This window comes from Cotesia typhae, unplaced genomic scaffold (assembly GCF_013202065.1).
Source record: "Cotesia typhae breed Kobodo isofemale line unplaced genomic scaffold, CoteBio_Ctyphae scaffold_13, whole genome shotgun sequence".
In the NCBI taxonomy this organism is placed as follows: domain Eukaryota; kingdom Metazoa; phylum Arthropoda; class Insecta; order Hymenoptera; family Braconidae; genus Cotesia; species Cotesia typhae.
Window position 1 is genome coordinate 10,273,993 of NW_027423774.1, and position 24,016 is coordinate 10,298,008.

Below are 24,016 nucleotides of genomic sequence, written 5' to 3' on the forward strand. Positions count from 1 at the left end.
AATTTTTCTGGACAAGTCATTCTATCCTGTGCAATTATGGTGACATAACAAAGCAGCACTAACGAGTGTTCAAACGAGTGAAAGTAATAAGTTACGTTACATGACTGAGACAAGAGAACATTATGTCAAAGAATGTGTAGATCGTAATTTAGTTAAAATTAATTGGGTATCGTATAAAGATCAAGTCGCTGATTTATTATCAAAATCGCTTGCATTTGAACTGCATAAACGACTGACGAGTAGAATCATGAATATAACAAGTGATTTTAACCATTGATATTTTACAGGTGCCAAATCCGAAAATTAGAATCCAATTCCAAATGACTGACAGATAAGTGGCCAAAGGAAAAAGATTCGATGTGGACTGGACACCGAAAACTTTGACTGAAATATTTTTTGATTAATAAGATGATTTAAATTTAAGAAATATCAGAAATGTACTTTTTATATGTTTAATTAAAATGAAATTCAAATAGAACATAGTCGGGAGGAAGTGTTGGAATAGTACAGGTAGCGCCTATGCTATTTGACTCTACTGCGCTCATTGCGCAGCCTCTCCCCTCCTACTGGAGTACTAAGGGTTCAGAACTCTGATTGAAAAAAAAGAATTCAAAGCTATTGACAATATTAATCTTCCATAAGAGAAAGAATTCAAAAGTATTTAAAGTATTCAGAAGTAATGACAAAAATTCAAATTTCGTTATTTCCAATACTTTTTAATTCATTTTTTCATCAGGGAACGTCTGCATCTTTTGTGTACTCGTTTAATCTCTTTTTAGGTATCTTAACGATCTGTGCGACTGTACGGAAGTCTTAATAAATTCTAATCAACTTTAACTTTGCGTTATTATTTATAAACCATAACTCCGAAAAAATAAAAACACATAAATAACATTTGTATGATTTAATAATAATAATAATAATTCGCGGGAAACGCAGACCATAACACCACGTCTGTAGGCGAACGACGCAGCCAGTGCAGTGGGCCAACTACCCACTGCATGGAAAAACTAAGTAACTACAAGAAATACACTCAGAAGTGCTCCCCACAACCGGTCCTTTTTGGATGAAGACCATTTATCAGGTAGGAGGAGAACGCCGGACCCGATAAACGTTGACGACCCTGGCGCTATAAGGACAAACTTTAAGTGGACGGAGGAACTACGAGTCGATCTCTTGGTGTGCTACCAACGAAGCGGGCCGGGGGTGAGCGGTTATATGGCCCGGATGCACACTCTTTGGAGTGATATGCATCCGGAGCTAGCGCATTTTTCGCCTCAACACCTGCGTAACTCTGCCGCTCATCTTCGGCGTAACAGAAGATTACTTGTGCTGGATAGAAGGCAGTCTAATAGACTTTCGTATCTGGCGCAATTAAACCAAGAGCGACGCCGTTCCTCCTTGGACAACAACAATCCCTTTGTAGGACGGCAAGTAAGTATATCTAAAAAGATAACTTACTCTCAACAACAGCTTGATGTGGTAAATGAAGATCTCCGTACAGACATCCTGGAAGATTACACCCTGCTCACTGTGAGCCAGGTTGTGTATGGTGCAGCGGTTTCGGCTTTTCCGAGAGAGAGATGTTGTCTCTCGATCGAGGCAAGGTTGAGACAGCGCATCTCACAACTTGGCATCAAAATTGACAGATCCCGGAAACAGGTCTCCCGCATTCAGTTTGTGATTGAGTTTGAAACAACTCAACGAGCATACACTCCCCGAATTCGGCGCATTGCTGCTGAACTTCGGTAGCGTCATCATACACTGAATAAGAGTACTCTTCTTGTCATCAAGGAAGAGTCTCTTAATAAATTGCGGGCTCTAGTGACTGCCAAAAAGTCATAAGAGAAAAGACTGAAGAGATTGGTCGAAAACTCATTGTTTCGATCCAGCCTTTCACGCTTTCTGACGACCAAGACACCGGAAATTATCCAACACCTGATCGGGTGGAAGATTTTTGAACTGAGCTGTATGGAGATCAGCCAAACGTGAACGCCAATACTCCAGTTATGCACGACTTCAAAGCATTCTGTCAGGAACACCGTCGACAGAAAGCTGATGGAGAGAGTCCTGCAGTCAGTGTGGATAAAGTTCGTTCAGCTCTAAATGGCAGCAAAAATTGGGCTGCCCCGGACCAGATGGCATTAATGTTTTCTGGTGAAAGAAGTTCACTTCTACCCACCTCCATATGGCCCGCATATTTACATCGTACATTAGAGCTGACGAACCGATTCCAGACTGGCTTGTAGAAGGGCGAACCGTACTGATGCCAAAAAAGGTGACTTGTCTGACCCAAAGAATTACAGGCCTATCACCTGCTTGAATGCAGTTTATAAAATTTTTACAAAAATTTTAAATAACCGTATATTACAGGAGATCAAACCTGTGTGGTAACAGATATATGAACAACGTGGCAGCAACAGAGGCCTGTCAGGTTGCAAAGAGAACCTGATAGTGGATCGATATGTCTTACAAGATGCGATCTACGATCAACGCAACCTGTCAATGGCCTGGATTGACTATCGGAAGGCATTTGACTCAACTCTCCATGAGTTGATTTTATATCTACTCAAGTGCCTAGGGGTTAATCCCGAAATTGTGGAATGCATTCGGCGTACGATACAGCTCTGGCGAACGTGCTTTCACATTGGAAGTGCAAACGCATTGCTAATAACCGGAGTTGTAGAGTACAAACGAGGGGTTTTCCAAGGCGATTCCTTGAGCCCTCTGGTGTTTTGCATTTCACTGCTGCTTATGTCTGTTGCTCTCCGTAAAACTCGTCGGTACTCTGTGGGGCCTCCGGGTGATCGAAAATATTCGATCACCCATCTGCTTTACATGGATGATCTGAAGCTGTATTGTGCTGATGAAGATCATCTATAGGCGGCCCTTAATATCGTAGCAGAGTATACACGAGATGTCGGAATGTCTTTTGGGTTGGACAAGTGTGCGGTCGTACATCTGACGAGGGGTAAGTGCTCTGATACAGGTGATGATGTCGGGTTAGTAGATGGAAGCGTCTTAAGACAATTAGACGCTGGAGAGTTGTATAGGTATCTAGGAATCGAAGAGCACCGCATGCATGCGGTCTCTAAAGTCCGAGCAACTCTCCAGAGCGAGTATGTTAGGAGACTCCGGAAAATTTGGTCCTCTGAACTTTCCGGCAAAAATAAAGTCTCAGCTACTTATATGCTTGCTGTTCTAGTCTTACTATATACTCTTCCGGTCATACTCTTCTGGTGTCCTGAAATAAGCCCGAAAGGATTTACGAGATCTCGACATCAAAACCCGTAAGATTATCAATATGAATCGGAGCATGCACTCCAATTCATCAGTCGCCAGATTATACCTCTTCCGGTCCATCGGTGGGAGAGGTTTGCAGAGTTTGGAGCGGCGTCACGACCGTTTGGTCCTGGGTTTAACACACGAAGTTGTCAATTTCACTGCAGACGAGGATGACTTTCTTGTGCAAATTGTACATAAACATATAAATGTGTATAAGGAGTCATTCTTGTATAAGGCAGCAATATATGCGGCAAGAACCCTTGTTTTTGGAGACATAAACGTTCTTATGGAAATCCGAAAAGACGAATTTAAGAGCGTCTTTAGGAACGCCGAGAAAAATCTACTCTTTGGCGAACTGATGGACAAGTCCTAGCACAGCGTATTCTATAAACACGTGCGTGATTATGGCTTGTCCACCCAGCTGACGTTTTTCTTCTTAAAGTCAGCTGGCCTGATGTCCGAGACTGAAGGATTCATATTTGCCTGCCATGATGGTGTTATTCACACTCTTGAGTACCGTAGCAAGTTGCTCCAGGTGCAGCTTCCGGAAACGTCCTGCGTCTGGAGACGCTTATGCACCTTTTCTCGGCATGTCCTGTACTTGCTAGAGGTGCATCCATAGAGCGTCACAATGCTGCCCTGAGAGTACTGTACTACGATCTTCGTTGTTGCTACGGTATTGACGGGACACCAGTGCTGCCTTATCTGCCACGTGATATTCCCCAGGTTGTTGAGAATGACAGTTGCAAAATTTATTGGAACATGCCATTTGCAACAACCCGGCGGATCGATCACAACAAACCTGATCTTGTGCTCTTCGACAAGGCCACTCGTGACATTTTGGTCATTGAGTTCTCGGCCCCGGCTGAATATAACATCTCAGACAAAGAAGAGCACAAAAGACAAATATATCAGAATCTCCTTTTTGAAATTGGCAAACTTTACCCAGGTTACCGTGTCAACCTTGTCGTTCTAAATGTTGACGTCCTTGGAGGGATGAAACAGTCTTTTGTATCCTCACTTGCCAAAGTTCCAGCTTGCTCATCAAAAGCTGAGTTTTTGGCAGTTAGGATGCAGAAGGCTGTTATACTAGGCTCTCTCCGTCTACTTAGGGAAATGACTTTGTCCTGCTGTGATCAGTAACCGCCATGGTGTGCGGAGTGATCCAGCAGTAACGGATGGAGCTCAGGCTGGGCCCTCGGAGAGTCGGACTTCAGGGACAACCCCCCTGAGCATTTAATAACAAAATAATAATAATCATAATATATTTATTTGTTAGCATCAGCTATTCTTCGTCATACAATTTTTTGAGATAATTTTTTATCATATGAATTCAGAAAATTTTTTATTCTAACAATTAGAAATGAGCTCTCCTCAATACAATATATAAAATAATTATATTGTTATTACATATAAGATAAATTAACTCATTGCTCTGTTCTTTCTCAATCATTTCAAACTTAATTATTTATTTCACCGACCAATAATCACAGGTTTTTACATTAATTTTAAGGGCACGCTTAAAACTATCAAGTGTTTCTTCTTTTTTTATGTTTTCGGGTATTTTTTTATATGATTGAAAACCCTGGTATGTTATTGATTTTTTAGCAGTATGTGTTCTACTATGATTAACATGTAATTTAGTGCTATTTCTAGCGTGATAATTATGTTTTGCGACACTGCAAAATGTCCCGATTTTATCAGCCTGGCGAACTACCACCCGAAATTTCCGTTACCGTCATTACCTAAATCAATGTATAGCCCCTGTGACGTTACAAGACGACACGAGGAGGGGAAAATCAGCTACGAGCCTCAAAACCTGAACATTGATCGACATTTCGATCTATCCCCCGGTGTCAACCATCACGTTAGATTACCTTAGTCAATTCACTACTACCAGCATCTAAAACATAGAGATTCATAATTAGATTAACAAGAAACTTGGAAACCTTTCATGTAATTAAGACCCTCTTTATAGCTTTTGTGAGACCCAAACTTGAGTACGCGTCAATTGTTTGGTCACCGACATAAAAAAACTCATATTACTAGGATTGAAAAAATTCAGCGTAAATTCTTAAGATAGTACGTCTATAAAAAATATGGTACTTATCCTGAAAGGGTTCCTGATAACCATACTATTTGTGTTGATGCTAAAATATTAGCTTTAGAAGAAAGAAGAATTTGTGCCTCAGTACTCCTTCTAGCAGGATTATTGAAGGGTGACATTTTTTGTCTCAGATTTTTGCAACAAATTCTAATGTATTTTCCTCAAGCTCGCACAAAGTCTGCTTTGACGTTTGACCTTCGGAACACAAAAAACAATATTATTCTTACATCACTTTTGTATAGGATATTAAACATATGTAATTACATTTCAGAAAATTGTGAGACTCTTGACTTTATGAGCTTCAACCAGAGTCAAAACTGCAGCACCAATGTAACCATATTTCCATTAATTTCTCTCAGGTAATTAATTGATTAATTAATTAATTCATAATAATAATTACATTCAAGTTCATGTCAGTAAAATTATACCTCACCTACGAGTCCGAAACATGAAAAAATCATATGATCATAATTCTTAAACAAAAAATCAATTTTTGATGGAGAATACGTTTTTTCTTACCAGCCATCGAGTGCACTGGTTCACAAGTCCGAATATGATGTTGTAATTTAGAGCAAAACTTTCGGTTACAATATAAATATGTCACTCACCAAAATTCGTCAAAAAATGTCTTTTATACTCCTTTACTAGATTTAACGTACGCACGCCAGCGCGCGTGTTAGTGTGAGTACGGAATTATATATATTTTCATGTTTATGTTACGTCACTACCTGCATTTTGATGATGTCTGTGATAGCAAATATGCTGTTACAGTTTTGCTTTACTGTCCAATTAGCCCCTAACCAATTAATGAACAAACTTAAAATTATCGACAAACTAGAAAAATTATTAGGGCGCCATCAGGTTTATTATCACGGTTCCTAGAACGGGTTCAGAACAGAGAAAACTTATCTTAGGATAGAGAGAGTGGAGGAAAATGCTGTTGAACAATAACAATTTAATTAGCAATCTGATCAGTATTTCTTAACGACAATAAAATTTAACAAGTTAAGCACTCACTCACACACACTATAATCACTAAAAACTATAACCAAACTAACGGCTAACCAGAACTGTTTAATTTACTCAACACAAAGACTGTATTGTGACAGAGATCGTCTAGCCTAACTAACGACTAACCAGAACCAACTTAAAACTGTAGTATTGACTTTTTTTTTAAATTAATGACAATTTTTAACAAATTCAGTAACTTTAAAAATTTAATATAAACCAATAGTAAAAAAAAAAACAGTTGTGGATCCCCGAAAAGTTTAGAAAACGCTTATTTGTGACAAAATATTGTTCTAAGTATGGTAGAGCTCCAAAAAGTAAAAATTTCTCACAATTTACAATAGTATCAACTTTGACCTAGGATAACTTTGGAAGGAGTGCATTATTCAAAAATTTATCAAAGACATTTCTTGTAGATGATTTAATTTTCTATGAAGATATATCATGATTTACAACTTTAATAATTGGTTGCAGAGCGACAAAATTCCAAACTTGAAGAATCAGATTTTCCCATGTTATTTAAATAGGAAATGGAAAATTGTGATGCGAGACATCTTAAGATTAAAATTAAGAGCTGTCCGTAGGGTTGGCGTATTTTTTCAGTATTATCAACAAGATTTTTAGTACATTCTTAAAAAAAAAACGTAGTCGATTTTCTCGATACAGCCTAATATATATATATATATATATATATATATATATATATATATATATATATATATATATATATATATATATATATATATATATATATATATTAGGGTGCGTATTTCTTGCGACTATTTTTTTTTTCGCTCCCATCCCGAAATTTTGTTGGAAATACACCCAAAAAAATTCCCTGAAAGTTTGAGCCCTTAATATTAATATTAAGTACTCCTACACAGCGTGTGAAGATTTCCCATTTGAAATATACCAGAACTTTCATTTTTTTTTTTTTTAATTTCTATAGCTCAGTGGCATTTCATAGCATCGCTTTGACCATGGACGGGTTTTTTTCAGAATTGAATGCTCTACAAAAGTGTCCATTGTCGCGAAGTCGTAACTCATACTGGTGGGGTAGTACGGACCGCCAAACCGAATTTTTCATAGAATTCTTGTTTATTCACTCATTATCTCATAAACAACAAGACATACAGAAAAAATGTAAATGATAATTTTGTAGGAAATTCAATTCTCTACAAAAATGGTCCTTACCACCAAATCACTAAGATCGATATTTTCTGAGATATTAGTCATTGAAGTTTACGTAGCATTGAATTTCCACAAAATGGTGAATCAAATCTTCAAAAATATTGATTTTTTTATTCGTATCATAATTATAATTAGTAATTACTTATTGATTAAGTTGCAAATTCAACGAAAAAAATTTTTAATTGTATTTTTCTGAAGTTTTTTTATTTGTAAATAAATTACTAAGATATCAGGTCTATGTAACTTTGAACTCAACTACATGTATGATCAAATACGATAAATTAAATATTTTACACCATTTTCTTTATGCTGTAAGTTGATTTAGTACACAGTTTATGTTGCGAACGGTGATGCTGTACTGTTTGAAAAACTTTTTGTCGTTCATCTTCATTGCGGGTGAAAGCTTCATTGAATCTTTGAGTCAGAGCTACTCCTCGCTCAGCAGTATCATTTACAACTTTTAACTTTTTGAATGTTTCAGAACATTTTTGGTACTCAAAATTTGATTCCCATGTATGAAATTTAGAATATAAAAATTCATATGAAAGGTTAAACTGTTTAAAGATGAAAACTGAATTTGGTGTCACAAAATCACTGATGTTTTTTTCACTGAGTGAAGTAATTGTTTTGTAAGGCTCTGAGTAATGCTTATTCGATTGCTATACAGCGGGAATACCATTAATTTTTTTCGCAATTTTCAATTTTTCTTCTGGTAATACTGTATTATCAAACAGCGCCAAGCAAGCAAGTTGTTCATGCAAATACCATAGATGTTTAAATAATTTTTCAAGAGCTGCATTAGCAATTTCCGGATGAATTTTTCGATGTTCGATAAGATCTTTTACTAATTGTAAGTCTGAGTTTGGGGCTTTTATCGCGTATGGAGCAGTAAACCATATTTTCACGTAAAATAATACAACAAAAACACAAATTTTTCGCAAAGCATCTGTTTCTTTCGTTGGTACTTTAAACTGCTTACGAAATAAATATATCTTGAAACAATAAAGAGCTTTTGAAAGCCATCTTGCATGGTGACAAGCGCCAGGGGCTTTAAATTGAACTTTATCACCTCCACCACCTAAAAAGATACTGCTTAGTTCCAGTAATTCTTTATAGTCGTCTCTTGGATAATGATTCTTATTGAAAAATATGAAAAGAAAGAAAAATAAAAAAGTGAGAAAACTGTAATCATTATCAGCAACCAATGGGTTTCTTTGATAGTGAATGATAATGTAATTAGTTAAATTTGTAAATAAAGTTAATGAAAAAATACACTTTGTAAAATATTCGAGCAAAAAGATATACAAGTCACAAAAATTAAGGGATATAAAAAAAATTCCAAATTTTTTGGTGATTTTCAGCGAGCTGTAACTCCGAGGAAAATGATCGCACAAAGAAAAAAAAAAAAAGCAAATTGTAGCTCCAAGTGTCTAGTTTTTAGATATGACTATGAAAATTTTTTGTCATCGTCAGGTCTGGAGAAATCCTAAGAAAACTACTGAAAAAAAATTTTTCGAAATTTTTTTTCGTCTTAAAAAAGGTCTACGGGCTTCAGAAAAATTTTTCGATTGTTTCGTTTAAAAGCTCTTTTAGTAAATTTAATACCCTTTAATTTGACGTAATCAAAAAGCCTGTACGATAATTTGCCGCGGAGTTATCGTCAATCAAAGCAAAAAAGTTTTTTTGAATTTGGAAATCAATAACTCTGGAAATAATGACCGTATAGGAAATCGAAGGAGGGTTTTGAAAACTACACAATATTCTCTATAAGAGAACGTAAACCGCTTTTGAAGAAAAAATTTTTTTGAATTGAAAACTCGGACTGAAAAAAGACAAAAATTCGCATAATTAAGGATATTTGGATAACTTGGTATAACTTTGGATAAAATGGATGAACGAAGGATATCGTTGGTAATTTTTAACTTCAAAGTGTCCCCTAAAATCCCTAAGAAATTCAAAGCGCTGCGATTTTTTGTTCATAGTGCCCAGAAGCTTCAAATTCTGTGTTTTCGCAAAAATCACCATTATGAGCAATTTTGTGATTTTTATTCATTTTTCCATTGAAAAATTTTTTTCAAAATTCTTTATTTTTCGATCAACGAGATTGATTTTTCAAGAAATTTGAAAAAAAAAAAAAAAAAAATTTCAATTTTTTTCGAAAATTTTTTTCGAAATTTTCTCAATTTTTTTCGACTGTTGTTTTACCGCCGGCATTAGCGTTACCCAAAGCGTACCACGTGGAGGTTGCTCGGTCGGATTTACGCTTCTCACACACACACGTGTGTGTGTGTGTGTGTGTGTGTGTCTTTGTTTGCGTGTTTGTCTGTTTGCAGCTGCCGAATGACCTCTGTACGCACGGCAGTAACTGCTCAGTACCGTGTATTGCCACCTCTGTTCCGAATCACAGCTCGTAAACGCTCTTGCATGTTGATGCATCGTCGAATATCACGTTGCGAAATTCCTTGCCAACAACGTAACAACGCTTGAGTCAACTGATGAAGATTGTGCAGTTGCGGATAGTCTCGCCGCAATCGACGCCCAAGCATGTCCCAAACATGCTCAATTGGGTTCAAATCAGGACTCATCGCTGGATGATTAAGCGTTGTTACGTTATTGGCGCGAAGAAAAGATCGCGTACGAACTGCAGTGTGAGGACGAGCATTATCCTGCATCAAAATGAACCGTCTTGCCCCCATGCGTGTGCGCATAGGCAGGACGTGTGGCTCCAGAATTTCGTCGACGTACCTATCGGCAGTCAACGTCCCACGAACGATGACCAACGGGGTTCTGGTATTGAAGGACACGCCTGCCCACACCATGACTGATCCACCATTGAAAGCTGTAACTGGTCTCGTAAAACCATCCCGATCTCGTTCTCCACGACGGCGCCAAACGAGAGATCGTCTATCGCTGCCATGAAGACAAAATCGAGATTCGTCAGTCCATAATACACTGGTCCACTGTCTACGACCCCAATGGTGATGATCATGAGCATAGGCCAATCGGGCTCGGCGATGTCGTGGAGTGAGCATAGGCACGCGATTTGCGCCTCTAGCGCGTAGTCCTTGCTCTCGAAAGCGATTTCGAACCGTCGATGCCGATATGTGTTGTTGGGGAGGACGTTGTCGACGATTGCGAAATTGATGAGCGATCGTGGGCATGCGCAGTAGGGTTTCGACGAGCTTCTCGAATGATAGCTCGATCATCACGCTCGGTAGTGATTCGTAGTCTACCTTGACCCGGACGACGATCGTAACTTTGAGTCGCGTTAAATCGGGCATAGGCCCGACTGATAACGGACTGGCTCACTCCCATAGAAGCTGCTACTTCCACCTGACTGTAGCCCTCTTGAAGGAGGGTAACAATGCGAGCCACATCTGTGGCAGCTAAATGTCGACGAGACATATCAAAAGGTGCTTATCAAAGAAAAGCTTACATAAAATTCACGTAAGGAATTTAGGCTAAAAAGAAAACGTAAAATTCAAGTTTTGTGTGAGGAAAAGCCGAACTCCGCGGGGGGTATATCAATTAGTTTTTATTGAATTTTTAAAATGAGATTTAAAACTAAGGCAGTTGTAGCGGACAGAAAAAATTGAGTTAATTTTTTTTGACAATAGTGAAGCATTCTGAAGACGATAAAAAAAAAAAAAAAAAAAAAAAATTTTTGATAAAAAAAATTTTCGAAAAAATTTTCGAAAAAAATGAAAATTTTTTTTTTTTTTTCAAATTTCTTGAAAAATAAATTTCTTTGATCGAAAAAAATAAAGAATTTTGAAAAAAAAAAATTTTTTTCAATGGAAAAATGAATAAAAATCACAAAATTGCTCATAATGGTGATTTTTGCGAAAACACAGAATTTGAAGCTTCTGGGCACTATGAACAAAAAATCGCAGCGCTTTGAATTTCTTAGGGATTTTAGGGGACACTTTGAAGTTAAAAATTACCAACGATATCCTTCGTTCATCCATTTTATCCAAAGTTATACCAAGTTATCCAAATATCCTTAATTATGCGAATTTTTGTCTTTTTTCAGTCCGAGTTGTCAATTCAAAAAAATTTTTTCTTCAAAAGCGGTTTACGTTCTCTTATAGAGAATATTGTGTAGTTTTCAAAACCCTCCTTCGATTTCCTATACGGTCATTATTTCCAGAGTTATTGATTTCCAAATTCAAAAAAACTTTTTGCTTTGATTGACGATAACTCCGCGGCAAATTATCGTACAGGCTTTTGATTACGTCAAATTAAAGGGTATTAAATTTACTAAAAGAGCTTTTAAACGAAACAATCGAAAAATTTTTTGAAGCCCGTAGACCTTTTTTAAGACGAAAAAAAATTTCGAAAAATTTTTTTTCAGTAGTTTTCTTAGGATTTCTCCAGACCTGACGATGACAAAAATTTTCATGGTCATATCTAAAAATTAGACACTTGGAGCTACAATTTGCTTTTTTTTTTTTTTCTGTGCGATCATTTTCCTCGGAGTTACAGCTCGCTGAAAATCACCAAAAAATTTGGAATTTTTTTTATATCCCTTAATTTTTGTGACTAGTATATCTTGTTATAAATAAATACCGGTTATATTTGTTACATAAAAATTTGTTTATTTCAGATCATCACTACTAGTTTCCAAAAAAATTGATTCATAGAGTGAACTGGGGAGTGGGCCGTCATACCCCAGAAAAAAAATTAGGAAAACGGTTGACCCTGACGGCCATCCCTGCAACTTCCCGCTACTTTCGTAATTAAGCGCTCGATATTGCACTTAATATGTTTTTGAGCTCTTCCAGCTCAAAAATCTAATTTTCGTGTAGTTTTGAGCTCTCCGAGCTCAAAAGTTTGATCGGAGTTTATTAAATCAATATTTTTGGAATTTTCAAATCGTGATAACTTTTGAATGGATCAACCGATTTCCACGCGGTTGGCGGCATTCGATGCAGTTTCATCATCCTCATAAGTTATTTTTAGGTTTTAATTGATCGAACCTAAAATTTCAGAGTAACCCCGAAAAAACACGTTTTTCGGTTTTCTTTCGTTCACGATAACTCACGAACGAATCAACCGATTTTGACTTGACTGGCGGCAATCGACGTGGTTTTTTTATGTTAAGAGCTGATTAGTTTTTGGAATTTATCGGTAGAGCCGTTTAAAAATTATTCCAAAAAAACACGCTTCAAAAAAATTTTTTTTGTAGTTTTTTTACAATTTCTCAAAATCTACTCGTCCGAATCGGTTCAAATTTTCAGGAAATCTAAGTTTGGTTATGCCCTTTCGAATGGCACCAACCGCGATGAAATCGGTCAAGCCGTTCAAAAGTTATAAAAGGGTTACACACACACACGCACACGCACAGACATACAGACAGCATCGCGGGAATAGTCAGGGAAGCTTCCTTGGACCTCAAAACGTCGAGATCTGATGAAAATTCGATTTTCGAAAACCGGGGTGAATCCAATAACTACCCGATTTGAAAATTTTTAATTTTCTTAGCGGGATGTTAATAATTCCTAGCTTTTTTGTAGAACATTCAATTTCCTACAGAAATAGTTTGTCAGTTCATTTTTACAATGCTCGAATGTCAAGCTCCAAAAATAAGAAAAAATCAAAATTTTTTTTCTATGTTATTTAAATGAAAAATTGAAAGTTAAGAACAGGCACCACTTAATGTTAATATTAAGAGCTCAAATTTTGAAAGGCTTCTTTTTATACATTCTTGAAAGTATTTTGCCTCTTTTTTTGACGTAAAAATAGTTTCCCAAAAATGACACACCGTAATATATAACTGTGTGTAATATGTGAATCGTATGTAATTGTATATAATTTTTTTTACACCACTGGGTATTTTGTGATTACTTATAGATCTTGATGATTACTTACATATAGAACTTGTGATCACTTAAATAGAACATTCTATTTTTTATCTAAGAGTCTGTTATTCCAATGATTCATAATTTTCAATTTATAGTATTTTGAGAATGAAATAATAGAAAATGTATTAACTTATATTAAAATTAAATTTCACAAAAATTAATAGTTTTTTTAAGTTCCAAAGTTGTTACCCAGGCCCTTCAGCAATATATAGTTCCATATACTAAATAAATAATTCCATAAAAATTTTATCTCTCAATTCTGATTCTACCTCTATTATTGTCTTAATTTTAAAATAATTATAAATGTAAAATGTACAATAAGCGGGAAAACAACGGATCTGGTTTAGACTGTTTATCAAAATTAAAACTGCGGAAATATCATAAATAATATCAACTGTAACGTTATTTACACTAATTACACTTAATATTTCATTATAAGGTTAGCAGATTGTCGTTATAAAAGCGGATAAATTTATCTGAACGTGAATGAACAAATATAGTTAAAAAAAACTAAAGAACACGCTTTTATAAATAATATCGAACTAAAAAGTGGAAAATAATTTTAAAAATAAACTCAAAAAAGTAGTATATAAAAAATACTCGCAGAACTGAGAGAAAAGCGTGGGGCGCCTTGTGCCATAATTTTCATATATCGAGCGCCCCACGCTTTTCTCTCAGTTCTGCTAGTATTTTTTATATACTACTTTTTTGAGTTTATTTTTAAAATTATTTTCCACTTTTTATTTTCCACTTTTTAGTTCGATATTATTTATAAAAGCGTGTTCTTTAGTTTTTTTTAACTATATTTATTTTTAACTTTTTAGTTCAAAATATTCTTTAAAAGCGTGTTTTTTTAGTTTTTTTAAACTATATTTATTATGAATTATTTCTTAGTCGTTCCATTTCATCTAATGCTTCGCTGTTACATAGTGTTTTACCCGTCAACTTGAAGCAATCAAGGTCCTCAATTCGAATCCCGTCCAAAGATCTGCATCGGCTGAGTGCTACGTATGCTTGTCCCGCAGCAAACAGCCGAGAGCCCAGATAAATGACTGCATGATCAACTGAAATCGGTATGGAATGTTCCAGAAAAGTCTAGAAATTTCTGGAATGATCTAGAAAGATCCCAAATCGTGTGCAACGGCTGAAATCGGTATGGAATGTTCTAGAAAAGTCTAGAAATTTCTGGAATGATCTAGAAAGATTCCAAATCGTGTGCAACGGCTGAAATCGGTATGGAATGTTCCTGAAAAGTCTAGAAATTTCTGGAATGATCTAGAAAGATTACAAATAGCTTCGAGATATAACTTCGGGATGGTCATCAGAGGATGACTAGGAAGGTCATCACCTGGGTTCTAGGTTGATAATAATCAAAATTTAAATAATATCATGATGGTAGTCTCTTTATGCAAAGGAGAGTTACATACAAACATACAAACATACAAACATACAGGTGAAGTTAATAAAAGCGTGTTAAAAAGCGATGCCGGTTAGCACGTGGTGTTTACAAACTCGGCACTGTAAAAAGTGGTTAATCACTGCACAAATAACACTGAAATTATCTGAAACAGGCTTAAATAAATTAAGTACCATTTAGTAAGCAACTTATATTATTAGTTTAGCAAAAATAAGCGGAAATTTAGAAATAGCGAAAAGCAATTATAAAATGGCGAAGCGACTACTATAAAGCGTGTTTGTAAAAAGATAATAATAATAATCCGTCTTCTTTCTCGTTAGCTTCGGAAAGAAGGCGGACTGCGCATGTCAGCGGAGCAACCGACCAATCAGAAAATTCGGTCTATCGATGTCGACATCGATAGCCAATAGAATAAATCGATACATCTGGCGTGATCGTGACGTCAGAGTAACTCGGTATGCGCAAGCGTCTGAAAATACAAAGCGTTGGATTTTTTTGATTGGCTAAAAGTTGCGGGATCAAGCGGTTCTCAGGTGCGAATCATTAATTTAGGAGTCCCCCAGGGGCGAATTCATTGCGGCTGAGCCTCTTAATCGAACAATAAACTCTAAAACAACGGAGCACCTTTATCATTTCGTAGAAACATTTGGCGATTTTATGTAGACATAGATAGTTTTATAAATCTACATATAGATATAATTATTATATATACACTGACAGAAGGACTTGCTTACATTAAATAAGCATTATTTATTGTTAACAAATAATTTTTTAATATCATAGGATTTAACAAATATTTATTAACTGTTAACAAATAATTACTTGACATAGAAAGCGAAAGCTGTTTTCTTTCGACACCTCTCATAACCCTATAGCGGCAATACATGATAATAATTTAATTCACTCAATGAATAACGTTTTCAATATTTAAAAATATAAAAGATAATTATTAGCTGTGATAGAATTCGGTTTTTTAATAATTGTCTTTGAATAAATTAATTTATTAATAGTCAATAAATCTTTGTTCCAGTGAATCTTGATAATTAACAATTTACAAATTTAATGAAAAATTTTATTCATTACGCATCGATCATGTACACGATTTGCATTACTTGTAGATGTTACAAACTCTGCTTTTCGAGGAAGTCTCATAGGTAAACAAGTAAATAATTAGTCTTTCAAGCGTTGGGTCCTAGGTTCTGTTCCCACGCGTGACGGTTTTTTTTTCTTTTTATTATGGAAATAATTCTATATAATTATATCTAATATTATATAATTATATATAATGATATAGAGACATTTTTCATATCTAATTATGTATAAGTATATATAAATGTACATAATTTTTTAACCCAGAAAAAAGTAAATAAACTTAATCATGTTTCGATTAATTTCTATTATCAGTTAATTTAATAATATTCATTTTTTAATGTAAGATATCAGAGTTCATTTGAATAATAACTTTGCATACCTTCGATTTGGTATTTAAATGCAAAAAATACCGTACCATGATTTAGTTTCTCCATACGTGAAAGTTTTTCTTCTCAAGGAGTGGAGGTTTGATTCGGACTCTTCAGCATAGATAATATACTATGTAAATCCTTTTTAACTCCAACATCACTCAGTATTTTTAGCTTCAGTCCACTAGAGTGATTATTACTTTCGTCGTTCTTACTTTTCACGGCCAAAGTTGTAAACGCTCGATTTAAGCGTCTTTGTCCTTGCTTATAACTATCTATTTTGACATAGATTTCGAGTCTCATAATATACTCATTATAATTGATATAAAATAAATATTCCTAATTAATCAAACGAAAAAAAAATAATATAAAATAAAATAAATGTTACCTGCGTAAGTCAGAATTTTGATGGTGTATGTTGACGAATTTTTTTTGCAAAACGTAATTCTCGAGCATATTTTTCCAGTTTATTATAATCATGATATAGCGGATATTGACATGAAAATCCATCACTTTCTTCCGTGATCCACCTGCTAGGTATCAAATCAATGTCTTCTTTACCATTCGAATCATGTATATGTATATATATATATATATATATATATATATATATATATATATATATATATATATATATATATATATATATATATATATATACTTGCTGGTTGCGTTTTCCTACTTGCTTGTTGCGATTTGCTACTTGCTTCTTGTGATTTGCTACTTGCATGATGTGATTTGCAACTTGCTCGTGTTGTGATTTGCTACTTGCTTGTTGTAATTTCTTGTAATTTATCACAAGTTTAAGATCAAATACATTAGAAATATACTTTTTTTTTTTTTTTTTTATCAAATTTGAAAAATGCTAACCGTAAGATGGACGGTATAGCTTAATGTATATAGAATAAACGAAAGTGAAATTTAGTATAGACCAGATAGCTCAAATGGTAACGTAGCCGACATGTCATCGGAAGGTTCTGGATTCGAATCCCAGTCCAAGCTATTTGAATTTTTTCTCGTCTATTCTATACACTCACATTAAGAAGTTCCTTTCCTAAATCCTTTCTCAAACGTTTCCCACCAAAATATACTGTGACGTGAATATTGGAACGCTTCACGTAATAATTATCCGTAACTCCTATTCTTTCCCGTCTCACATCATTATTTTCGAATTTGAAAAAATGCTAACCATAAGATGGACGGTGTGGCTTAATGTATATAGTATAAACGAAACTGAAATTTAGTATAGACCGGATATTTGAAACTAATTCTTTTTTTTTACAGAAGATGTTTGAATTTATGTTAATATTATTTATAATAATTTATATTAATATCGAACCCATAACGTTCCGATGACATGTCGGCTAATCCACCATTTGAGCTATCCGGTCTATATTAAATTTCTACTTTCGTTTATTCTATATACATTAAGCCACACCGTCCATCTTACGGTTAGCATTTTTCAAATTTGAAAATAATGCTGTGAAGCAAGAAAAAATAGGTCTATTCTTTTTCACTAGAATTGATATCTATTCTCTGGTATCCGTAAGAATATACCACCCTAACAGATGAGCACATCAAATCCAAAAGCAAAAAACTCCAACGTCGAGGTCTTAATATTAATATTAAGGGCCCAAACTTTCAGGGTATTTTTTTTTTTGGGTACTTGCTACAAAATTCCACGATGGCACCGAAAAAAAAAAATAGTTGGAAAAAAAAAGCACCCTAATATATATATATACTTTCGTTTTACTTGTATACCGTTTCTGGTTTTTACAAAGCTGATATCCCCATTCTTTTTTGGGGAATCAACTCCTCCACTTTTTATTGCGGCTGTGGACCGACTTGTGCCTTCTGTACCGTATTCACCCTGATCCTCACCACTCGGCTATGTAACATGGGAACAGTAACATGGGAAAACCACAGAGAAAACCCATGTTAGTACAGTCGGAGCTGGGTTAAGTCTACAGTGATTTATAAGAACTCTTCTTTATCGACCACTGGAACATTAGGCCCTTCTCCTACTGTGCAGAGATCCCTCGCGCTAGCCAACGCTGACTAGAGAGGTCACCCATTTAGGTTGTAGCCTAAAATGTGTGATCGCCCAAGCCCGACGTGTGCCGCCCGGCTATCTCTGCCACATCCAGAGGCTGGCAATGTAACGCACATATTTTTGAGTATAATCACTGAAAAATAGTGGTGCGTACTGGGATCGAACCCGGGTTCCACTCCTTCGAAAAGCGAGCACCGAGCCAATCAGGCTATTACCAGCCTTTATATATATATATTGAGACACTACAAAATGTCCCGACTTTATCAGCCTGGCGAACTACCACCCGAAATTTTCGTTACTGATACTAGCTAAAATAATAGGTAGTCCCGTGACGTCACAAGACGGCACGAGGAGGGGAAAAACGGTCACAAACCCCGATACTTGAGCGGTGATCGACACTTCGATCTATCCCCCGGTGTCAACTACCATGTTAGATTTATCTTAGTCAATTTTTACCACTATACCACTATTACCACTATTAGGTGATTACTCACCACAACTACAAAATTATTAACAACTATCAAATCTATTATTTAATTATTAAGTTTATATTATCATTATTACTACTATTTTGTGTTAAACTATCATCGCGTTATTATGAATAATTAACTCTCGATAACCTAGAATATTAGTAAAATATTCCTATTACAAATCTATTGTATTTCGTCACCGAATATAATAAATATAATTCAAGTGGTTAGTTAGTGAAATAAAATTAAGTTTGTTGTAATTTTGTCATCAATCAAGTTAATTTATCCACTACAATACTCACTTTGCGTAATTCAATCTAATCAAACACAACACCAACCACGGAAGAAGGACCGTCTGCACAGTAACTTTTGTAAGTAAGTAAAATAAATTTATCTGGCACACGTGGTAACTTCTGTCCCACAATCTATCTAATCAAGCTCTCTTAAAACAAAAGACAATCATAAATACGGGAGCGGAATATCCCAGGGCAGTGGACCAAAATTATAAACGAAATCCAGGCGACTAATTCTTATCCGCGAGGTTTAGTGGCTTGGAAAATAACATTTTTCAGGAAAGTAAAAATTCTAGTGTTTCAATGGCGCTCAAACAGGGACGCTGCCCTCATTAATGAATGTCTTTGTTCCAAAATTTACAAAAATTCGTAAATTCGTTTTAATTTAAAAATTCAATACTTTACAGAAGAAAATTTAATTAATACAATTAACCGATAGAATTCTCGTTATAAATAACTATAAAATTCTATTAAGATAGCAAAAATTTTGCTGAAAACTTAGTAACAAATTCTAAATTTATAAAATGAGTTTCTAATTTGACAAAAATTGCCACGTTTTCATACCATCTCATCTAATTTTAAGTATAATAAACTGAAAAGAATTATATTGTGTGCATAAATTGTAATACTGTAAAACTATAACCCGATTATTGTATAGATTTATGCTGATGTCATTTATTTTACGATAACTGAAAAGTATTCTCAGTAAAAATTCAAGTTAAAATAATTTCGAAAAATTTTAATAATAAGTTTATCAGTGCATAAATCTTCATAAGTATTATAAACCTATTGTCTAGTATACTTTGTGTGTGCTGGGTCTTAAGTCAAAATATGTTGCATACCCAAACTTGAGTAAAACACAACCAAAGGTCACATCACGCGTATGTACAAATAATCGGCTGTCTTATACTACGTTTTGAAACTCTCGGAAATAAAATAAATTCTGTTAATTTTATTTCTGTACAAAGTACCTTTTGTCTATATTAGTTGAGCCGAGACTAAATTTCTTATTTAGCTTTATCATTTATGATACAAATTTAGTTTTAAATAGTCCACCAATATATAAAATCAAATACTGTTGTTAAAATAATTTATTTTGTTTAACTTTGCAGTTTGAATTCCAAAATAATATTAACATCGTTTATTCTAATTATTAAATCGTCATTAAATTCTAAGATTCAGTTATTAAATCATTAAAATCAAATATCGAATGCTTATTAGATCTGGGATTATCTACTTTCTTTCGTACGCATCACCGAAAAATTATTTCTTGATAAAATCTGAGATTAAAATTCCTGACAGGCGGGTCATCGCAAAATAACCGAAACAAAAATTTAAATAATAGTTAAAATAAAATTTAATTAACATTACAACTATTCATTATGTTTCCTCACACCCCAGTAAATCAGTTCTCGGTACCGATTAGTAATAATGCGAACTTAGAAAATCAAAATTTATTAAATTTTCATCCAATTCAAAATTCAAATTCAAGTCTACATTTTCAAATACAAGACGATTTACTCGGACTAGACGATCCGTAAGGTGACATACACAACAGTACTGTCAATAATAGCACTGATCCTACAAATAATACTGACAATAACGCAAGTAGAGTACCTGTCCTCAAAGATACAAAAGTGTAACTCAACCCGATGAGAAAATAATTAGACAATTAAGAGCCGAAGTAGAAACTTGGAAAACAGCTTGTCAGCAATTGATACCACCCTTTGCCAGTACCCTAGCTCGGACGATGTCTGACACAGTAAATAATAATAATCATATCAACGACACATATGCGCTTCAGCCTCAATAATTATTTCCAAATTTGGATTATTTAGCAGCAAATCACTCCGCGCCGCCCGCGCCTTGTTTTTCCCATTCGGACATGTCTCCCTACTCTACCGCATCAGTCCCAACTTCTAGTGGGACTGCGCGTTTACCGTACGCGCTTCCATCGCTTGCCCCATTACTCGTACCACTGGTGCCTCAACATATACCAGCTACACACGTACCGTCTTATACTACGTTACCGGACGTAACACACACTTACACAGCATCAATGACGCCATACTATGTATCAGGCACATACACACAGCCACACATTACTGTACCTCATGTGACACATACTTACCCAGAACCGATCGCCTCTTTTCATGTGCCTGTGCCACAGACACAGCAATACACACATACTATTCCAGGCATAGTCTCAAGCGCTACTCACTCTTACACATACCCGAGTACAGTTGTACCCTTACGGACTAATGATATTTGCCGGACTGCAAAATCGTGGAATATAATTTTTCCTTCACGTGATCCATCTGCAAAACTAGACGCTAAAAATTTATCAAAACTTTAGAACAGAGAATGATTAGTAATGATATACCACTAGATAGTTTTAGGCCAGTAGTTGCTTCAACCTTAATCGGTAATATTCTAGACTGGTATTATCAAAACGAACACCTATTCACAGACTGGTCGATCTTTAAAACACATTTCAATGTATGGCAGACCCACCAATCTGATGAAACCCTTTTACAAGAAATCTACTCATATCGATAAGCCGAAGATGAACTCGGAGCTGCATTTATCAATCGAATGCAAAGCGCGTTTTCTCAATTAGACGAGCCATTGCCCGAAAGTCGACAAGTTAAAATCATCATCCAAAAATTTAATTCAAAATTCTTATTTAAATTTGCAGAAGAACATATTAGTACCTATTCCATGCTTTATCAACGCGTTGGCACATGGCAATCGATCATAGATGCCTGTAATCCACTTAAACCGGAACAATCCAGTAAATCGAAAGAACAAAATCTGAATTATACAAAATCACGAACGCGAATGAACGCCGTCACCGATGTAGACCCTGATCAAGGCGCGTCAAGCATAGAAGACAATGAAAAAACAATTTCAGACGTGGCCTTAACCAACAAACAATCCTATTCGCGTAAAGAAAGCCCAAGAAACAACTCTTCAGACGCACTCATATCGTCAATAAACAATCTTCAAGCCGTGATACAGAGTATGTTCGAAAATTTACAAAAGACACTGAACCAAGTACCCTTACGAACTGACTGCGACCGTTGTGGACGTAGTGGACACATTGCTGCAGTCTGTTGTTCACGAACCACAGACGAGATACGAAAAAGAGCCGGTTTACGACCCCTTACGAAAAACTCGGATCCCGTAAACCAAATAGCTACTGCGGTGATCTGCAATACACCAACTAGGGCTCAAATATCCGCGATACAAACCCTTACGGCATCTATTTCTTTAACTAGGGTCCCAGTTAGGTCGGTCTCTAACAACTGCGAACCAAATACTTCAGAAAATAGTTCAGGAACCCCTGACATTAACCAAGACCACTTAGATTACGAGTATATGGATTATGAGTCAGACTCTGAGTCAGAAATGCTTAATCCAACACCCAAATTAAAAATCAAATTTGGTAATGAACTTAATGACCTTATGCTCATACATAGTCTCAGCACACACGACTCGAACAATTCTAAAACGTCAAGTCAAAATAAACGACAACCATCATCTCAGACTAGAACTGTAAGTACTTCGAAGTTGTCGTCGATAACAAGCGTTAAATCAGAACCTTTATCCTCTGATCCCATAATTACTTGTAATTAAAAAAAACAGTTATTTTCATCACCATCTAAATCATTAATATCGACCACTACAACGTCACCAACCAACACCGAAGAAGCTTCAACATCCATCACCCAGCTCGACATTGGCAGAATTTCTAGATCAACAATGGTACAGCCTGGCATTATTTCTACAGCTTCAACGCCTATAGCAGCTGTATCAGATCCATCAGATAATAATAAGGCAGCCAAACTTAAATAGCTCATGTCGCATGACAGAAGCTAGTCGACTTCATTACCTCAACCAAACTTCAGGTTCACTTATAAACGACCTGAATGGGTTGAAGATATCTGTAAAGCAATGAAGGAAGTTCATATCCAAATCCAGAAGAATACACAGGACATCCAAGGACTCCAGAATGGCATGAAAAGTCTCGTACAAAGCCATTCCTCATAAAAGAATTGCCAACTCACCAACCTGGCAAGTTCTGTACGTGAAGTAGGACGAGATGTCGTTGCCGTTAAACAACGACTTAACTCAATCGAACCCAAAATGCATAAACTGGGAAAACACCCAGATAAATACAAGGAACCTGTTCAACCAGAAGTCGATTCACTTCCATTAGTTTTCAAGGGAAAACCAGACACTACTATTTACAAAATTGAAACTAAAAATCGGAAGTTAGTTCAAAAACCAACTTTAGAAAAAATTAAATTCTCTCAGCCGAAAATTTCATCTCGACAAGGCTTACGAGACGAGCCTGTAACTAATCCAGTCATGGTAACATTTTTAAATTCGTTACCGCATTATCGGACACAAACAACACCAATATACGATGTCTCACGAACTCGAGAGTATACATTCAACGAAGCTTCGAAACACGATGAATTTTGTTTTCGTCCACCTGAAAACGAGAAAACGGATAACTTCCAAGGAAGCTACCAGAGATGTAGAGTACCGATGCAACTTTTTGATCCAGAATACCAGGCTAGTAATCGACGTTGGCCTGGATACAAGAACGGGATTGAGATAAAGAACATCGAAGACTTCCAGGAGATGTACCAGCGGTCTCTATAAAATTGAACCCCTATTAAATCATTTATATCATCATTTATTAATTTATGTCATCTTCCAAAACATTACTGTACCATCGTTCATATCATAAATTTAAATGTCACTGTATTCTTATACTATTATCATTATTTTCTATTATACAACTATTATTACTATAAAATTTGTACTAAACAACTATCACAATATTACACCATAAA

At 35.5% G+C, this 24,016-nt stretch overlaps 1 protein-coding gene across 5 annotated transcripts in view; it reads left to right on the top strand.

The window, feature by feature from the left end:
• The window catches only part of LOC141534887 (uncharacterized), a 132,356-nt gene that overhangs the window by 90,310 nt on the left and 18,030 nt on the right, over positions 1-24,016 (top strand). For all 5 annotated transcript variants that reach the window (XM_074254501.1, XM_074254499.1, XM_074254503.1 and 2 more), the window contains one exon: positions 5,664-5,751. In XM_074254501.1, coding sequence (XP_074110602.1) covers positions 5,664-5,751 — 88 coding nt within the window. The remainder of the gene's footprint in view (positions 1-5,663; positions 5,752-24,016) is intronic.